The sequence below is a fragment of the Microtus pennsylvanicus genome, chromosome 1 (assembly GCF_037038515.1).
Source record: "Microtus pennsylvanicus isolate mMicPen1 chromosome 1, mMicPen1.hap1, whole genome shotgun sequence".
Taxonomy (NCBI): Eukaryota; Metazoa; Chordata; class Mammalia; order Rodentia; family Cricetidae; genus Microtus; species Microtus pennsylvanicus.
The window spans coordinates 218887042-218907835 of NC_134579.1; the positions used below are offsets into that span (position 1 = coordinate 218887042).

The 20794-nt window shown below is 47.5% G+C and overlaps 1 protein-coding gene across 1 annotated transcript in view; it reads right to left on the reverse strand.

The window, feature by feature from the left end:
* Positions 1-217: 217 nt before the first annotated feature.
* The window catches only part of Thbs2 (thrombospondin 2), a 28670-nt gene continuing 8093 nt past the window's right edge, over positions 218-20794 (reverse strand). The window contains exons 6-22 of the mRNA XM_075951449.1: positions 19592-19732; positions 18789-18885; positions 17090-17260; positions 16672-16848; positions 15344-15517; positions 15086-15213; positions 14857-15009; positions 13880-14098; positions 11916-12023; positions 11108-11267; positions 8952-9070; positions 8063-8297; positions 6196-6423; positions 5490-5761; positions 4654-4751; positions 3223-3362; positions 218-2169 (exon numbers count right to left, since the gene is read on the reverse strand). Of these exons, the coding sequence (XP_075807564.1) occupies positions 2162-2169; positions 3223-3362; positions 4654-4751; positions 5490-5761; positions 6196-6423; positions 8063-8297; positions 8952-9070; positions 11108-11267; positions 11916-12023; positions 13880-14098; positions 14857-15009; positions 15086-15213; positions 15344-15517; positions 16672-16848; positions 17090-17260; positions 18789-18885; positions 19592-19732 (2628 nt within the window). The 3' untranslated portion in view covers positions 218-2161. The remainder of the gene's footprint in view (positions 2170-3222; positions 3363-4653; positions 4752-5489; positions 5762-6195; positions 6424-8062; positions 8298-8951; positions 9071-11107; positions 11268-11915; positions 12024-13879; positions 14099-14856; positions 15010-15085; positions 15214-15343; positions 15518-16671; positions 16849-17089; positions 17261-18788; positions 18886-19591; positions 19733-20794) is intronic.

The following is a 20794-nucleotide window of genomic DNA, read 5'->3' on the forward strand; positions in this document are numbered from 1 at the left end:
GTGCATACCAGGGCCTTCAGCGGAAAGAGGACCTGTGTCAAAGACAACTGCTTTGAGCCTTGAACCTACATGCATACTAGAAAATGTTGCAGCCAGAAGACACCACTTCTTCCAGTTCCAAGGAACAAAATGCCAGTCGTTCTCCCTAGGTAAAATTCCCAGACCCTTTCCAGAAGGAATCCCGCTAATTCTTTTTAAAGAAGGGAAAGAGATTCACTGATAGAAACCTTTTTATAATTTATTTGCTGTTGTTAATCTTCAGTAGAAAAATGAAGCTCTAGCTAAACGTAGGGTTTCAGTGGTGAAAATTTGACCCAATAAACAAATAAATAAATATTTACAGTCTTTGGCAAAAACAATGTTTCATTAACGTATATGAGAAGCTTTTGTTCTTTTTAAACTACATAAATAATTTACAAAAATAATATGGCACACTGAACGTATTCACATCTTCCCCACCACCTTGTACCATTCAACCAAATGCCCAAGGGAAAGCCTAAATGTTCTCCACACCCTCACAGTTAGAAGTCTCATGTTGGCCTTGGAAATACAGTTCCACAGAAAGCAAAGAGTGCAGGGTAACAAAACACAGAGGAAACTCACCCTCAAAGACACCAGCACAAATAATTGTGTTAAGATGAACTGTGGAAGCTCAGAATCTAAGCATGGATTCTTTCTATCTGACTTAGAAATGTGACTGCCTTTCCCAAAAAAAGGGATCATTCTCTACCCACACTAAAGAGAAACAAGATGTACCTCCACTGAACTCATGTGGAGTGAGAGAGACCATACTTCCTGCTGGGAGATCATGCAACTTAAAGCAAGACAATAAAACCAACCTAGCATGTCTGTTGTGTTGTGACTGATTAATGGGTGTGTCTGCGGGGAGGAGAATGTTTTCTTCAGTATTAAAATAAAAAGAACCTATATACAACAAATAGATAACAGTAAAATGAATTGAATTAAAATCATTGGTAACTGTGTGTATTAGGGTTCTATTTTATCATGACATGGAGCTTTGTATTTCAACCAGCAGATATTTTGGTAAGTGGATCATTATATCATTATATCCTTGTCATATGCTTATTTCTAGAAATTACACTACATATTTGTTGCCTTGCATATTTAAAATAAGTTATTCATGAATGGAGCTACATTCCAAATTCATTTAATAAATATTAACACAACAGTTGTACCTGGAACCTTAATTAAATATCTTACCAAATTAGACAAAAGCAACTTTTGTATCATTCCAAAGTCTAGACTAGGAGTAGGGTACCAAAATGCATTTGCAAATTTATCTTCTAGTCTGTTTCCTAGTAGTAGGAACAGGAAAGGATGCCCAGTCAGAGATCCTAGCAGTCAGTGTGCAGAGAGCTCCATGACTCCCAGCCAAGGAGGCTCTCCACAAAGCCCAGGAGGTGCTTGCCTCTGAAAGCTCTGAGAAACCCTGAAAGATTCCCTTTTGTAGTAATACACCTTCTTTGTCTTCATCAAGTCAGTTGTTAACTGTGAACCAAGAGGAATAAAAAGGGATTTTCATCTAATTTTCCAATCAGTGTCTACGTTCTGATTAGTCAGTGTTTAATATCACTAGACAAGGGGCCACAGTCATGTGACTGTCTTCTGACCTTTTCCTTACTGCAGCCACACTCACCCGATCTTTCTTTAGAATTGCCCTTACAGGATTGGTGTGTTGCTGAACAGCACAAATCCAAGAACAGTGACAACATTAAGCACTGAAAGTAGGTGAGCAATAGTTTTCATGCTTAATTTATGAGAATGACTTATACACAATATTCCCTTCAACTCCATATACACATAAATACTGCAAGTAATTACATTTTACATGTAAACGTCATTCTGTTTAAACAGATAGGAAAAGACAATGCAACAACACACTAAGTTTCCACTCCGTGGTGAGTCTCATTTCTCATCAAACTGTTTTCCAGCAGCGGGCCAGATGCTCATCTTGCAGTTCCCTTGATGTTTGTCATTTGAAGGCACTTGGACTTGGTGCTGATGCAGGAGGTGAAGATCCACTCAGTTAAGGTCAAGAAACAGAAAATGCTGAAAGAGAGAAAAGCTGCAAGTACCAAGATGGACCGACGTGTCTCGTAAACAGTGTTTGTAGCACATTGATGGAATGCAGCCTTTCTCTCTAGACATCTGGAAGAGAAGGAGCAATGGGATTAGGAAGGAATGACCAGGGGTATTTTATTATGTTCCTTTATTTGTTCATCTCATACCTGTAGCCCAGGTTATCCTAGAACTTGCTATGTCACTCAAACTGGCCTCAAATGAAGCAATTGTCCTGCCTCAGGCTCCCATTCATCTGTTTACTGATAACTTCAACTATCATCGTATTAATAGGTATACGGAAAGTTGATGGGTAGGACAGACTGTTAGCTGTGTGGATGGATGAGTAGATGGGAGATGAGCGGACGGATGGGATGATAGAAAGATGGATGCATGTTTGGAGAGGTAAAATAGATGTTTTGAAGGATGGGGACATAGATGGATAGATTAATGATTAGATACATTAAAAAAAATATCTTCAATGGAATCTTATCATAAGAAAAGGACCTTCGGTAGAAGAAGAGGTAATATGGTCTTGTCTTTACTTCTCTTTTATTTGTGTATTATTTTCAAGGTGTGAGCACTGAGGAATATTCCTGAACTTTCCTGATCTGCTCTGTAGGCCTGTCAGTACACTAGACTGGAGTCAAGTTTGCTTTCAGGCTTATCTTTTGGTTCAGATAAATACATTTCTAGCAGTATAACTAAGAATTAGACTCCTTCCTTCCCTCACTTCTTCCTTCTATCTCTCTTCCCCTCCTCCATTCTCCTTTTCCTTCTTCCTTTCTTTTCTTCTTGCAATTTTCAGTAAAGATAATATTCTAAAATGCCCCTAGGAACTCAGAGAGTATGGAAACAGGAAGCTACAGGATCAGCATAGTGGCAGATGACCTGTGAACTATCAGAAAGTATTTGTCTTACCAAAGACCTTCAGATTCAATATAAGACAAAAAACAAAAAACAAAGAAAAACAGAGAAATAGAGCAGGGGGATGTAAGTTGCCTAAACTACATCTTTGCTACAAGGGCAGAAACTGTAAGTCATCATTCATTTCCATGGAATGAAGCCTCTGTAGACAGAAAAGTGGATGTCAGTCCCACCCCGGTCCTGTGGGACCATTCCCTGTTGAGAACCTGCACTCACCTCTGCATTCATACTTGAGGTCCGAGAAGTAGACCATTTCTTGGGAGAAGACAAACAGGCCGAGCCTTCCACCAGCATAGGTTTTATCATAGATTGGTCCTGAATCAGCCATGACCTGCTTTCCTTCATGCACCAAGACTCTAAGGTAAGAAAGTGAAGGATAAAAGAGAACATGAACTTGGCAGCACATTCTCTGGAGAGGCTAGTGGTTGGTTCTGGATGGCAGCTGTTGATCAAGAGGAGTTTGGTCTCCCTGCTTGGTGCTAAAGATGAAAGCATGACCTTGTGAATGCTGACCAAGAGTTCTCTGCTCTACCACTGACTGAGCTGACCCAGACCAACCCAGAGGATCTATAGCCCCATACTTTCCTCAGGGTTTTAGCAACTGGGCTGAGCTTACTTTCCTTGTGGGAACACCAAGTCCTATCAGGAAGCAGGGGCTGAAGAGACCATTTCTTCTCACAGGCAAAGCTGTTGTACCCTTTGTCCTTTGTGTATGTATATGAGAGAGGGGAGAGAGAGAGAGAGAGAGAGAGAGAGAGAGAGAGAGAGAGAGAGAGAGAGAGACTAATCACCCAGGTTTGCATTAGGTTGCCTTTAAGAGCCAAGGCAGTGTACAGAGTGAGTGAAGGCTGGCTCCTGATTGCCTGTAGGAGATGGGTGCCTGTTTCTCTTCCTTAGAGACAGGAAGATGGTGGCTGCCTGTTTCTCTTCCTTAGAGACAGGCCTTCTCCTTGGCTTTCATTTTTTTGAAGATCCCTAATCTCATTTTTGTCCCATTGGAAGAGCTGTCTGAAAGTAGCGACAGGACTCTATCTTCCTAGCCCAGAGTGTGAAGTGATGTCACAGAATTCCCTAATGGAGCACATGGCAATGGGATCCCCTTTGCAGGGACATCACACCCTGCACACGAGTTTACACCTCACCTTCCCAGACCCTCAAGTATCTGCAAACACCAGACAGCCAACAGGGCTCTGGCTCATTGGCAGAACATTTGCTTATCATGTACAAAGTTCTGGATTTCATCCAGATGGATGTGGAGTGGGCTTCACACCACCCAACAAGTATCTTAAGACACAGATTTCTTTAAAGATTTTAAAGTAACTGATGTGTAGTAAGAATGCATGAGAGATGAGAAAAGACATTTAAAACTGAGGAATCCAGAGAAGAATTTAAAAGAGTTCTTTATGACTCAGTTATCTATTTGTAATCTCCAATGGGAAGGAAGAAAAAGAAGGTAGATTGTCCATTCAATGGGAAAACAATCTGTCTGTCCAATGGGAAGCAGACTACCCATCAATTGTAAAAGCCATCTAGCCATCCAATGGAAAAAGCAGACTGGTTATTTACAAGAAAGGAAGATTAGCTCATCCAATGGGAAGAAAGTCCTGAGGGACCTACCACTGAAGAGAAATGTACAACTGCCCTTACCTCATGTAGCCTGTCTTGGGCCTGTGAATCAGGTGCCACCTGTAGGCAGTGTAGTCTTTCCAGCCAATGTTTTTGGGGTCGTGCCATAGCGTGCGCACCTGTAGAACAGCATTGTTGTTGAAGGATGAGATACATGCCTCTCTACCATTCTTCTCTCCCCTACAACTGGACTGTGAAAAGCAATGCCCTACTTGCTTCACTACTCCTCTTGTATATTCTGTTTTATACACTATATCTTCAAACACTGTATATCATCTACCCTACTGTGCACACCTGTGGGGCACTACAGCCTGCTCCTAAATCCACTGCATAGTGTGCTGAAGCTAGCACTAAGAGCACCAACACTTGGCCCAGACAGGTATGGATCTGAATTCAGATCTTCTTTTCTTGGGTGTGACACTATGAACAGAACACTCACACTTTCGAGTCCTGTCTCTATAAGAGAATGAACATGTGTTCAGTCTTGTCAGCTTTGTTGACAGGAAGACTGGGCATTCTGTGTTTAATACAGTAGGCATTCAATGTCAACTATTAAAAAGATTTCTACTTGATTAAAAATGAACCAAGAGCATCATTTAAAATTAAAGAGAGCGGGCGATGGTGGCGCACGCCTTTAATCCCAGCACTTGGGAGGCAGAGGCAGGCGGATCTCTGTGAGTTCGAGACCAGCCTGGTCTACAGAGCGAGTTCCAGGACAGGCTTCAAAGCCACAGAGAAACCCTGTCTTAAAAAAGCAAAAAAAAAAAAAAAAAAAAAAAAAAAAAAAAAAAAAAAGTTAAAATTAAAGAGAGTGAAGGGTCTATACGGAAGAGGTCATCAACTGCTCAGTCCCTTACCTGGCCTTCTGTGTTTCCTGTGTGCCACAGGGCATTCCTTAGATGTTCACCGGTGCCGGTCGTGGAGTTCACCACTTTGAGGGATACACCAGAGTAGCCGTAAGCGCGACTGGGCTTGTCTTCCCAATAGGTCTGGGTGACCTGTTTCCACATCACCACATAGAAGCGGCTGCTTGACTGATAGCCGAAGACGAAGCCAGCGTAGTCATCATCCCGGTCAGTGTTGACATAGAATGTGCCACTGAAGTCCACAGACCCAAACTCATCAAAACCTGGATACGGAGGAAATAGGCATGGTTTGGAGGCCCAGGGAAAAGCACTTCAGGGACCCCTCAGGGGCCCATGTCACAGAAACGTGGGTCTAAAGAGCTTAGATTGGCTCTGCCGCATGCTCATCACTGAGAGATTAGCAAAAGCTACAGGACTTGTGACCCAACCAATAGCCTGCTGGGCTCCAGAACACAGGCTCCACTGTGTTGTGTACCATTTCAGAGAGTCCATAATATGAACTAGCTTATTGAACACCAGCTCCATAGACCTGAGGGGCAAACCTGCTCTTTCCCAGAGCCCCTTCCCAGGTTTTTAAGGGAGGCTGTTCTACATACCAAGACAGGGTAAGACTACCAGGAAAATTATCCTGAATCCTGTCCACATGGCCTCACTTGGCCACTCAACAGCATCACCTCACTTGGGATCTCAGACTCACCTACAGCAATGCCAGGGTCCGAGTTTGCTGTTTGCACCAGCTCTTTGCCTTGGTGACGGATCACCCAGTTGGGATCTATTTGAGTGGTTCCCTTGGGATCCAGAGGGACCATCTGGAAGTTCCTGAAGTCTGTCTCAGTGATAGCATTGTTCTCAGGACACACGTCATCAATATCTGGGACGTTGTCATTGTCAAAGTCATCTTTACAAATATCACCTCGGCCGTCACCTGTGGATAAGAAAGAAACAGACACGGGGGCAAAGGTGAGTGCTTTGCACTTGCTTCTCATAATCAGAGACCTTTGGGTCCCTAAGGTCTGTGGCTGAGCATCCTGCAGGTATCTATGGATTGAAAACCAACTGCCTCCTTAAGCACTGAGTTTGTAAAGCAAATAATCCCAGAGGTGCTTTTTAAAACATCATCACAGCAAACCCTGAAGCCAACAATAGCACGGCAAGGCCCTTGCAAGAGCTCTGCTCCCTCTCACTCAGAGGAGGCTGTTTGTCTCTCGCTGTCGTTCTTAATAACTGGAGCCATTTTAATTTATTTGGCATTTAAAATAGAACCTTTGCAGCACACATGACTTTCCCTAGGGAGATTGGGCCCAGAGAGGTTGGTCTGCAAAGGTGGATAGGTCATGTGTGTGACCTCACAGCTGCCCCACCGTTGGCCACAGTGAGATGCCCACAGGCAGAGGCAGTGGGGTAAACAGGCATGCTGCTGTGACCTCTTATTTCAAAAGGAAGAAAAGAAACCATATTTGGTATTAAGATTGATATCTTCATTCCCCCACTCTTCAAACTAGTTTCCAGTTCTGTATCCACTGCCACATCCTCCCCTGTCATGTGACACACATAACTAGGTGTACAGGCATTTCCTTTTCTTGAGACAGGGAGGGGGGGCCTCTGTAGGGCTTACCTCAAGGATGACTTTGAACTTCTGGTCCTCCTACTTCTACCTCCTGAGTTATAGGTACTCACTGATATGCTTTGTATATATAGTACTGAGTTTCATGTATGCTAGGCAAGTTCTTTATCAATTAAGCCGCATCCCTAGTCTCAGTGATGGCGTCTCAAAAGTATTAAAAATGTCAGCCTAAGTATGTCAACCTCTCCTCCTTCCCAATCCCCTTCCTGATGAGCCCAGATCTCACCCACCCCACCCCTGCTTGCACTGGTGTCTGTATCAAGCTGGAAACTTTCTGCTAAAAGCTGTTTCCCATGCAGGGAGGATCCTGGAGCTGCCCTTGGGCCTTGGCCAGGCCTTTCTCACGTGCTTCTGAGTCAGATTGGCTCAACACCCCAGGGCTCCTGGTCTCCATTTGTTCAGGATAAGTGTCTTCCAAATAGAGCTTGGATCATTCTGGCCATTGGGAGGGAGTTCATGGCCAGCCAACCAGCAAGCAGAGCTGTGTGCTTTGTTATTTAGGATTGTAGTGACTTCCTCCAGAACTTGCACAGTTACAGACTAGCGGTTTACACAAGAACGTCCACTTCCACTTGCCCTATTTTAGTTACTAGATTCAAAACAATAAATCCCCCATTCTGTCACAGGCTGCATACGCGAACCTTATTTCTTTCTAAGTGGCTCCCAAAGGTTTTCAGAAGTACAAAATTATTGAGAGGGTTCCTCATCATGGCACGTACAAGCACACTTCTCCTCTGTCATTGGTAGAATATTAAACACACCAGAAGAAGCTGAAACTACCAAGTATACTGGACAGAAAACCAGCCATCCCTGTGGCCAGCATACTAAGACAGCCATCCTTCTGACTTTTAAAGTGGCTTGTAAACAGAGAAGCAGGTCTACCTCTGTAGGACTGTTCACGCAGTTTGCAACACACGTATGAGCTGAGGAAGGCCCCTACCATCTGAGTCTTCCTGGTCTGGGTTGAAGACAAGCCTGCAGTTGTCCCTGTCATCTGGAATACCATCGTTGTCATCATCAGGGTCGCAAGCATCACCCTTGCCATCATTGTCGTGGTCGGCCTGGTTGGAGTTGGAGATGTATGGGCAGTTGTCCTGGTTGTTCTGGTGACCATCATCATCGATGTCCTCATTGTTGTCACACTGATCTCCAACAAGGTCATTGTCCATATCCGTCTGGAGGGTAGAGCAGGAAGTGAACACCAAGAATATCCCTGAGGAAGTCATTGAAGGCTAGGTGCCAGATCAGAGACCCACCCCATTGGGTTATAGGACAGTACTGGGGGCAGGGTGCAAAAATGGGGTGTTTTGGCTCGCTTACACAGAACAGAGCCTGAAATCCCAGACCCTTGGGTTCAGATTCTCCTTCCTGTGCCCCATCCTATCAGGGACTTATAGTTAACTGCCGTGCAACTGTCCCTGGTATCATTTCCCCCAGCATTTGTTGCTGTACGCTCTGCAGACCGTATTTCTAGGTCACATTCTCCTTGTCCCTTCCAACAGCCAGCCTGGAAATGTAGCTGGTTCTGAGTTTGCCTCAGAGTAACCATGGAGACAAATATCCCCCCAGACAGTGACGAAAAGCCACTTGGCCTGTGGCCACCTAGATACAACATGCTTAGGTGTGGGCTTGGTAAGAGGTTCCAGCTGAGATTATAGAAAAATCTATGCTGTCATCTTGGCAGAGCAGATGAGAACCACACAGAAGCATCTTTCTGAAACTGTTTGAGGATATGGCACACCCTGCCCTGAGATGCCAGTCGACCTCAAAGACCAATCTCAAGGCAGCAGCTGAGGCTCACAGAGCCCCGTTTAGAGATGTTCCATCACCTGGTCTGGGTTGTGCATCAGGGGGCAATTGTCACAATGGTCGCCCACGCCATCCCCGTCCGTGTCTCTCTGGTCAGTGTTGTAGACGTAGGGGCAGTTGTCTCTCTCATTGAAAACATCTGTGGACAGAAGAGAAAAGTAGTAACACCCTGAGTCTAGAGAAGACACGTCATTTTCCCATCATAAGATACAGACAAATTTTCACTAAGAAAAAATGGCAAAAATGTAAAGATTATTAGATTCAGGGAAGAGTACATGGTAGAGTTTCCATTAAAATTCAACTTTCCAGTGAGATGATGTCTCAAACACACACACACACACACAAATTCTCTTAGCCTAAAATATAGCTAGTGTTGTAATTCTCTGGGGTGATGCTGTTCAACCAGAGGAGGGTGAGTGCGGCTTGTCTCTGCGCTTGCTGCCTTGGCCACCCCACTTAGAGCTCAGAATGTCTGTGCTAATAGCAGGCTCTGGGTGATGCCTTCTCATCCACACACAGCAGGAGAGAAGCCGTGGTGGAGATAGAGTGGCCAGAGTCTTAGAAATCTGGAAATAGATAACACAGTCCACCAATACTGGAGAAACAATAATAATCTTAAAAAGATACGGTGGCAAAGTGAAGGGTCATAACTAGCAAATCAGAAAGAAGGGACCCTGGACACTGGCCTTGCCTCACAAGCAAGGGGAGGACATCTGGGGAGGAACTGAAGGCAAACGGACAGGGTCTAAGAACCTGAGACTCCAGTCAGCGTAACAGATGCATTAACCGACATCAGGACAGAAGGAAGAACCTGATGACCGCACTGAGCTCTGAGAAGGCGGAGTGGCTCAGACTGTCCTGAGGGTGAGGCTGGATGTAGAAGCTCACTGGAAAGTTCTACAAGAACTCAAGCTTTAAGATGGCTCCAAATAAGAGGGTAGAGTGAGTCAAAGTGGATGAAGAAACTCGAGGCTGGGAAAGGATGAGGAGGGGTGAGACTCATAGGGCACACGGAGAAGCTGAGCCGAGCAGTGCTCTGAGTGTCTCCTGCCTCTACAGCGACACTGTGAGATAGGAGTGTAGATTCCTGGGGCCATACAGCAGTTCCCTGGGCTCTTTCATGGGGCCACGGAGTCTCAGGGTAAAATGTCAGCCCACAGTGATGCCAGAGCTCTCGGGGGACATACATATCACCCTACCTGTCTAGGGAGCCAGATTCTGTACTCAGACCTAACCAATAAATACCACTAATAAAAAGGGATAGAAGTGAGACAACAGCTCTCCTCAGACCTTTCTCAGAGCAGGGTGAGGTTTAAGTGCAGGTCTTATATGTTTTAGATGGAGCATTCACTGTAGAAGATTCTGGAAAAAGAATATGGAGAAGCAGTTGTGGAACTGGCATCAAGGGAAGAGGATGCGGGAAATTGTGGTTTTCTGAGAATGGGCCTGAGGCTTGTGGGAGAAGGCAAGCTATTTAAGAAATCAATTTTATACAGTAGCGATAAAGTTGAGCTCTTGCAACAAGTTCAGAATTGTGAATGCAGTTGCCCTGGTGTACATAGAGGGCTGTTATCAGGACCTACAAAGATGCCAAAATCCAGATGTCCAAACCCATTATACAGAATGGTGTGATGTTTGCAAGCAATCTAGGTACAACCTTTTGTTTAAGGATAAGATAAAGATCTAGCAGGTAGTAAGAAGCCTGGGTGAGTAAAAGTGCTTGCAAGACAAGCCTGATAACCCAAGTTCAATCCTCAGAACTCAACATCAAAACAAAACAGACAAACAAAAATCAGATGCAGCTGAGCATCAGTGAACATTGTAATCCCAGCACCTCAAGGGCAAGATGAGCAGAAGACACAGAAACATCACCTGACTGTTCCCAGAGGAGCTTATCTGGAGTTGAGTGAAACAGAAACCAGACAGATCCTGTCTCAAGGAGGTGGAAAGAGAGAACCAACCCGTGAAAGTTGTTTTCTGACTCCCACGGGCACAGGGCAGCACCCTCCCCCTCCGCATACCCTCGGACGCACATAAATAAACTTTAAGTCTGTACACGCTCATTAGATGTGATCTCTTTGTCAACGCTCCATGTTTAGCTGATTTGTGGCTGTGAACCTGCGTACACAAGGTGCTGACTCACTTATGAGTCACTAAGATAAGCAGAGCTACTGACCGTCCCCGTCAATGTCCACAGAGCAGGCGTCCCCTTCGCCGTTGTTGTCCGTGTCGATCTGTGCTGGGTTGTGCACATAGGGACAATTGTCACAGCGGTCTCCAACCTCATCCTTGTCGTAGTCCAGTTGACGGGGATTAAAGAGGAGCTGGCAATTATCCTAAAAACACCAGAAAAAGACATCAGGAAGAGCACAGGACATATACCAGATGACCATAAGTCAGTTCAGTACTTAGGGGACAAGCAACAAGGAAGCAAAGGAAGCCAGCCAGTTAGCCCTCCCTCCGTGGGCACCTTTTCAACATCATGTGACTTTGCGGTTACATACACAGCTGGCCTGTCCCGTAAGTGTTAAGCTCTCCTGTTGCAAAGGGGTCATTTCATCTGTTTTCACAGGGAAGTCAAATGGACGGGATAGTGGGTGACTGGACGGACGGATGGGTGAGGCATGGAGAGCCCCGGATTTCCCCACAGAGAGCCCATCCTCAGGGAGCTGCGGGAGTCACATGTTAAACCTTCTGCTTGTAACACTCATCGCTTGCCTCAAGCACAGCTCAGCAGAAGGAAAGGAAGCTAATAAGGTCTTTGATGCAATTAAGGAAAGTGACGTCACTGAGTTTTACACTAGCCAATCAGCATTTGCAGAGACAACTTTCTCTACGGGTAACCTCTGGGATATGTGTCAGTAGACCAGCCTTGGGGGCACTGTTGGTGCAGGGGCCTGGTCTCTTCCAACAGCTGAGTGAGAGCAGCTGAGTGTCTGTCTGAGAGCAGCTGAGTGTCTGTCTGAGAGCAGCATCTATCCTACCTTCTCATCGCTCACGCCGTCATTGTCATCGTCCTCATCACAAGCATCTCCGATCCCATCCTTATCAAAATCCTCCTGCCCAGAATTTGGCAGTTTGGGGCAGTTGTCCTGTAATTCGGAGAGGAATAATCACCATGAAAGCATTCCAAAGTGGCTTTCTTTCCAAAACAGGGAAGACAAAGCAAGACTCATGAAACCAAGGATATAAATATCTGATACAAGTCCTCAGATAAACGCAGGACGGGGGCCAGAGCCAGCTGGCCTGGACGTGTGCTGTTCTTTTAAGTCCTACCCTGGGAATTATGTGGCTTCTGCACACGAACAGACAAAAGGAGCCCTGTTCTGAGCCCAGGACCTCCAGGAAGGGATCAGACACCTGGGAGAAGAGAGGAGGGTGAAGGGTGCCTGCCCAGGGGAGGCAGAATAGCAAATGCTTGGAGTCCAGTTCCTTCCCACAGCCGTAGCCAACGAACCAGGTGCCTTAGTGTCTATGCACGCTCGACCCTCAGTGGCAGGCAGGCCTCAAAGGAAGAAGCCTCCTCATACATGGTGCAAGGTTTGCAATTCCTGCATTGAACAGATGCTTAGAAGAAGGCAAGGCAAACTCCATTCCACAGTTGATGAACGTGTGACAGCTGCGTCCACTGTTATGTTACCTGAACCTGAGCCATGGACCCAACTGAGGGACTAAGGGAGAGTGGTGCAGGGAAGTGCAGTGTTGGCTTCAACCACATCGTGCCTTTGTGTGTGTGTGTGTGTGTGTGTGTGTGTGTGTGTGTGTGTACATACATGGTGTGTGTATGCATGTGTGTTTGTGTATGTGTGCACATGCATTATGTGTGTCTGTGTCTGTGACAGGTCCTCTATGAAATGATTATATTGCTGCTTAAGATTCTGCAAATGTTTTACAAACAAATCACCATGGTACCACAGACTGAAGGAAACACACTGTGTGTTCTGAGATTCATTTCAGTGTGTGTGTGTGTGTGTGTGTGTGTGTGTGTGTGTGTGTGTGTGTGTAAATCTCTGGCTTGTTTCTGTGACAGTCTTGCTTTGTTAGCCAATTCTTTCCATCTTCACTCAGTGGTTATAAAGAAAGAAATTCCTGCACTATGACTTTGTCACTTTAAACATAAAAGGAGAGTTTATGCATATAATTAAGTTTTTAAATGACTCTTCAATGAGAAGCCTTGCAGCACCTACACTTGTGAAGTTACAGAGGCCCAACCTGTACTAACCTCTCATGTGCTTGATCAAACTCTGACTCCCCAAACAGGCCTATACCCTGGCACGCGTGTGTCTTTGTAAAGAAAGACATTTGATGGGATCTTGCCAAGTGATCCCAAGCAGGATAACTTGTTGGGGTCATTTCAGCCTCACACTCTGGGGATAGGCGTGGACTCATCAAGTCCACTCACTGCTGATGGGCCTAGGAATCAGCAACGAGCACCATGAGTATGTGCTGCTTTCCCTAACCATCCCTGGAATGAAAAGAAAACGAAGGGAGAGATCTCTGTGTTCAGTGTTTGAGGTGGACCCGTGTGCTCTCCGTACATCAGACCCAAGCTCTCTTCATGCCTGCAGTTGTAGGAACACATGTAGGGCTAACACGGCCCAGTCTCAGAGCAGGAGGTTCATGTGGAGTAGTAGTTTCTCACTGTTTAGATCATTGCTCCCAGATTGGCCCAGTCTTTCCTGGCAGTGACCCACTGAAGAGAGACTGAGGGTAGACCTTTACACTGGCTGAAGAGGACTGAGGGGCAGACCCTTCACTGATGAAGAGGATGGGGAGCAGACCCTTCACTGATGAAGAGGATGGGGAGCAGACCCTTCACTGATGAAGAGGATGGGGAGCAGACCCTACACCAATGAAGAGCCATTGAGGCATGGAGTCCTGGCACCGACTTAAGGGAGGACTAAAGCACACAGTCCTAGCTCTTGGCCTGAGATGATGTGAGTCTCACCTTGATGCAATGGTAGGTGGCATTGGTGGCACACACCAGGTTGTTGTTGGGCCAGCCATCCAGGTCTGAGTCCTCCCCACAGATGAGCCCGTCGCCGGCATAGCCAGTCTGGCACTCACATTTGTACATGGGGTCACTGAAGTGGCCCAAGTAGATACACTCTGCATGCTTGTGGCAGTTGTGAGTCTTGTCCTTGCACGGGTTTTCCGGCTCACACACCTGCAAAGCAGAGAGTAGTAAGAGCTACAAAGAGGGCGCACGAGGAAAGAAGGTGACGATGGGTACCCCTGAGAATGGCAAGAGTCTCATTGTGAGGGACATGGAGAGTAGGGCATCATGCTGGGTTCTTAAAGTACTGATTTGGATCTCTCAGGGAGAAGACTTGAGTATTTTATAGTGGTTATCTGAGCCAGATAAATATCATTTCTGAGCTTACCATGTGATACTGCTCATCACGGATTTGCTAAGAATCTCTATCAGTGTAGTGGCTTCAGGAAGTGAAGAGTGAAGTCTCTTTGGAGGTGTATAGTTGTCAGGATCCTGCCACTTCAGCATGTCAATGCTGAGTCTCTCTCTCTCTCTCTCTCTCTCTCTCTCTTTCTCTCTCTCTCTGGCTTCTACCAGGTGATGACAGCACAGACACCTGAACTAGATGCCTGGTCTTCAGTCTGGGATTTCCAGTCTCCAAAATTGTGATAAACCGTGCCTTTCCTTTATCCCTACCCTACCCTGGGCATTCTGTTATAGCATCCCAGAGGTGACCAAGGTGTCACTGCTGCCCTTTGCATGAAGACATGTATTCCACATGTCAGTAGGAGAGGCCCCGGATGAACAGAGAGGCTTTCATAAGATAAACTCTGTCTCTGTCCATCTCTCAGCGATGTTGCCCCTTCTCTTTTTTATCCCATCTCCACTTGCCTAGACTTGTCTGACTTTTTCAAGCCTTTAGAAACACAGGCAAGGCCAGCAGCACTTACTTGTTTCTCTGTCTGTGCAGCCTCCAGGCCAACCCCGAAGGGCTGGCTCCCCTTGTAGCGTGGGGGACAAGGCAGACAGTGGAAGCCAGGGTCGGTATTGACACAGCGGGAAGCTTTGTTGGTTGAGAAGCAGATATCTGTGACCACAGCACACTGTGAAGACAAACAGAAGTCAGCCTTTCTCATTATCTCCACAGGATACCCTGCCGCCCAAGGTGAAGGTACCAACCTCATCCAGGTCCTCACAGTGGGTGCCATTGCCCAGGAAGCCCACTGGGCAGGAACCACAGGACCAAGACCCATCAGGGAAGCTGTTGCACTTGGCTCCAGGAAAACATGGGTTGGATAAGCATCCATCTGCATGGAGGATGGGGAACAGGGATATGACCAGATACCACACACATTTGTACATGTGGGCACACACACACACACACACACACACACACACACACACACACGCAGACAAGCCCTATGCCCTATGACTCACCAATGGGGCAGCTTCTCTTATTGCACATTTGATGTTCCTTCACATCCCCCACACAGTCCTTCCCACCGTACTGGGGTTCTGGGCTGTTGCAAACACGTGTCCGTTCACGGATCCCTCCAGCACAGGTGACTGTGCAGGCCGACCAAGGGGACCAGGGGCTCCAACGCCCATCAACTGTAGAGAGAACCAGAAAAGGTAGCTGAGAGGAGCATGGAGGGCTGGATGTGTTACCTGTGCTGGCAAAAGCAGAGGGAAGATGAAGTTGATATCCTGGCTATTCCAACATAGTTGAAAAAAACCAGTGTATGAGTGAAAAGGGAGGGGCTGGCCACAGTCAGGATTGATATACAATTGCTGATCGATTGTTTTGCCTCTGAAAGAAAATCCTTCTAATCTTTCACAGCCAGAAGCCTGAGTTTCCTTACAGAGCCAGGCCTCCGGGGTAGGAAATACTTTGTGGGACGGATTCTTATTGCACTGGGCAGACAGGCAGTGAAGATCTGGGTGGAAAACCTGTTGTGTGGAAGCAAACCTCCCGCATCCACACACTGCAGAAGCCCAGCCTCCCTGGGGAGGTCCTGGTATCCTAAGCTGTGAATTCCCTAAGCTGGAACTTGCTGTGATCCGGACAGCCCTGTCCTGAGACCTGTCCTGCTGATTTCCTGCTCCAGGTCCAGGTTGACAGTGCTGGCTTATTTTTCTGCAGATGACAATCCATGCTCACCTGATTGACCTGTGCCTGGTACAGAGACATCAGACTCACTAGGGGTTCAGGGTGGTGTTGTAGGAGCTGCGGGCCTCTTCCCACAGCCTGGCTCCTAGCCGCCGGCTAGCTTTACCCAAAATAACAACACACAAATTGTATTCTTTTAAACACTGCTTGGCCCATTATATCTAGCCTCTTCTTGGCTAACTCTCGCACCTGGACTAGCCCATTTCTAATAATCTGTGTAGCCCACAAGGTGGCTTACCGGGAAAGATTCAGCATGTCTGACCCGGCGGCTTGCTTCATCGCATCTGCCCGGGAGAGGGGAACATGGCCTCTGAGCTCACTTCCTCTTTCTCCCAGTATTCTGTTCTGTTTACTCCTCCCACCTATGTTTTAACCTATCAGGGCCAAGCAGTTTCTTTATTTTTTAACCAATGACCTTCCTCCATCAGGGTGGGGATCCAGCGACCCAGTGATGGGCTCTGTCCTCAGAGCAGGAGTAGCCACACCCCCACTGCTCAGACTCTGCTGGCTTTTGGTTTAATGGCCAGCAGCCGTCACAGCATCCTGTCTCACTCAGGCAGGCAGGACATCACCCCTCCCCATATCCCCGACTTACTTGGGCACGGCGCACCCTGGCAGGCCTTGGTCTCCCGGCCACTGCCCTTGCAGTTCTTGCCACCCATCTGGGGCACTGGGGAGTTGCAGAGACGTATGCGGGTGACATTGCCAACACCACAAGTCACGGAGCACGAAGACCAGGGTGACCAGTGACTCCAGCCGCCATTCTGCCGGACTGACATCAGAAGCACAAAGAGATCATTGTCCCAGGCTGTGACCTGGGGCCAGGCGATCCCCAAATCTGTCCTCCCAGCTAGTCTGTTTCCACTAAAGAGGGCAGGCCAAAGAGTACCACCGTCACCCAGAAGAAAGCGACTCTCGGCCATGGCCTCCAGACATCAGCAAACAGCTGTTGCTGGCACACCCACACGGAGAGCCATCCACCCTACCCTGGAGCACGGCAGGGGCACACTCACTTCTTGTATCACATTTGCCCAGGCTGCATGCCCTCGTCTGAATGGAGGGGCCCAGGCAGGTGTTGCTGGTGACATCACAAGACCGGCCTCTCTGCTGGGTCCCAGAGCCACAGGTGACAGAACACTCCGTCCACTCTGCCCACGGAGACCAGCCCTCATCATTTTCTGAAGCTAAGGGAGAAAGCACACATGTCCCTGAGGATGGGTTCTCCCTCTTCACACACCTTGGGGAAGTCAGGCACTGCAACCATGTGGGGCTGCTTTGGATACTTTGTAACAGGAAGGGGCTCGTCCAAAAGAAAATTCTATGGGCATAGACCCACCACCTGGGAAAAGGGTTTGAGTTCCTTCAGAAGGCAGAGTCCAGCACAGGGACAAGAACACCGAGTGAGTGTTAAGGAGCGAGTGGTCTAGATGTGTTTAGGGAAGCTGGTCCACAGAGCCGAGGAGATGGCTCCCACAGAGAATGTCTAGAGGGAGCGTTTTCAAAGCCTCCAAGAGGTCATTTCTACCTAGTTTTGTTGGCTCATATAAGGTAACAGCATGTCAACCATTGGTTGAGATTACAGATCGCATAATTTATTTCCAAACACTTGAAAGAAAATTCAATAAAAAGATAATTTTCTTGAAGAAAATTTTCACAGGCACATGGTGTGGTGGGGCCTGAGTTAAAGGTAAACTACACAGTAGGTCTTGTAGCAGGGGTCTCTTGGCAGGGGTCTCTTGGCAGGAGTCTCTTGGCAGGGGTCTCTTAGCAGGGGTCTTTTAGAAGTCCCTCTGGGGACAAAGGAAGGAAAGAGCAGCAGCAAGGTCGACACTGAGCACAGGCAGCCAGAGCACCCAGTGTGTCTGCTGTACTCTTGCCCTCACTGACACAGGGGAAGCAGCCTCAGGCGCTCAGTACTGTGGCAGTAGCATTGCTGTGTTGAGCAAGTAGATTCTAGACACACACCAGAAGGGAAGACCAGGATAAAACCCAAGCAGAGGAACCCAGAACACTCAGGGATGATGGCGAGGTCTGAAGGACAGGGAAGCCACAGGTGAGCATCACCCAGGGGCCAGATCCAGAGAAGAGGCACAGGGACCCACAGACCATAGGGGCTTCTGAGTGAGCCGTGGAGCTGAGTCGAGCAAGGACAGTGCAGGCTCTTCTAGGGTTCATCGGAGTCTCCAGGACTCCATGACACCAGCCCTGCTCTGTCTCTACAGTGTCAGACTTCACAGAACTGGCTCCGCCATAGTCCAGTTCTGTGTAACTTGGACCATATCTCTGTAACTTGAGTGCACCACTGAGTAACCGTCTCTGGGTTCTGTGTTTATTTACTGGACCGTGGGTTTCACAGCAACTGCCCAATCTTCACTCAGCCCAGATCAAGCTGCAGCTTCTGATCACAGCGGCTACTGACACAGGGCCTTGTTCTTGGCCTGGGCATGGGACTTTGGTCCGTGCAGTATCGCTAGGGGCCTCCTTGTCTGGGACGGGCCAGAATGGGACAGCTGCAGACATTTAATTTCTAGAGTTCTTCAAGGCTTCCTGGCCACTGGCTAGTGGTTAAAGGAGGGCCTCAACCACGCCTCTTCTCTTTCCCCACTGCCTGCCTCTAGGAACACAAACCTCACCCTCCTCCGCTCAAACCATAAAACAAATAAACAGATGCAACCACTAGGACTCGCAGCATGCTCGCCACCGGAGACTTACAGTGAGTACAGGTCGGGCAGCACTCGCCTTCCACGAAAGATGGGTTGGCGCAAGTCGCCGGCAAGCAAGTGATTTGGTGGCACACCGTTTTAAATTTCTGAAGGAACAGAAAAATATTTGGGAAACAATTATGTAATGTAACAGACATTGTCACGGGATCTGGATGAGGAAAAATCAGCAAGAAAAATGGGGGTTTTTCTGTCTACAAATCCTGCTTCAGATATAGGGCTTGAGCAGACCCAAGGGGACTCTGAGCACTGACATTGTGTCCTCCCGCCATGAACAGAGAGATGACGGCATCAGCATTTGAGCCCTCTGGGTGGGAAAGAAGAAGAATGAGTGACTATTCCCAGATCCCCCGACATCTGAGGTCAACACACGGACAGGGATTAATGAGAAGAAACTAGAACATTTGTATTTTCTCAATCATGACCAGGCTTCCCGGATATCTCCGTGAGCGCTGGAGCCCTGTCAGAGATGAATGGGGTCAAGCACACACTAGCGAGGCGCTGATACAGCTGGATTCTCACTGTTTCTCATCATGCGGCAACGCTGGACACACCACCCCACCCTCAGGCTTGTGGTTTCTTTATGCACAGCAAAATGAGGTCAATTTAAGTTACATTTGTGTTCACTTCCATGTCTAAGGCTCTCATGGTGAGCCTTCCATGTATCTAAACATTTTCTGTACATGTGTGCGAGCTAGTCATTGGCAGCCCTTAGGATCTGCATGTGTCAATTTGAACACGCCCACCCTGTGCAGGGCGTTTCTGCCTCCAGAAGAACCAATCTTCCAAACTCACCTTGCATGTGCACGTGGTACAGCTGTCTACCACCCAGGTTTCGTTTTCTGCAAAGATTCGGCCCTCCTGCACGCAAGCTGACATGTTCCTGGTCTTCATAGGGCCTCCAATGAGCTCCAAGAGGAACTGGTTGTCATTGGACTAGAAACAGAGGTGAGAGTTAGGACAAGAATTCAATGTCCTCTTCCATCGAGCTTAGGTCAAGCCTTGAAACCTCCAGGTGTAGATGGAACTTTGCCCTGGGATACTAGGGTCAGGTAAAGGCAGATGGGACTGCAATCCACATGAACTTCTGCAACAAAGACCGTATCACAGAACTCAGCTACACACACGTCTCAGCCTCGCTGCCTTTTCTCTGCTCACAGCTAATACCCAACACACAGATATGCAGAAGCGCTGCCTGCTCAACCCCTCAAAAACCACCATTGTGCACAGTGGGCAGAGCTCAGGGAAGGAGAGGCCAGTTTATGAATGCACTCATCTTCCTTTCGTTCAGCAGATAGGATGAGAAAGATGTGCAATGAGCTGATAGCGAGGGAGAAGACGGCCACAAGACCGGCCACCTGGACATTATACCAGGGGAAGGGGGAAGAAGACGGCCACAAGACAAATCTGCACAAAATGCCACTAAACATGTATGTTTTTGCTTTGGCCATCTCAGAACTCTGTAGGTTCACCCAAGGTGCAATGTCTGAACTTGGAAGTCAGATGGGTGTCACAAACCCTCTACAGCAAATACAGAAACCACACCACCTCTGTGGCTTTGTACAGCTTTAGGGCTCACACGTTTCCTTGACCTCTGATTTCACATTCAGTAACGTTGGACCTGGACTACATTACAGTGGTAGGGAAGCTGCCAGACCCTGTGCTCAGCCCCTGTCTCTTCTGAGCTCTGTAGCCAGGTCTTCTGTCAAGTCAGCCAGGATCATCACTGTACACTGAGTACTTCCTGGCACAGTAATGAATTAAGGGATACCACCCAGGGACCCTCACTAAGAGGCAAACAGAAACAGGAGAAGCTTCTGCCCAAAAGACAGCCCCACAGGGCACTCTGCACAGGCCTTGTCATGGGACTTTCTCCCTGAGCCATAGTGGAGGCTTGCAGGAAGTGTGTGTGTGATGGTCTCCCTGCCCTCTCTGCTTCTCATGATATTATGGGTGTCAGTGAGCTGCAGCCAGGAGAGACTACAGCTCTCACCTCCC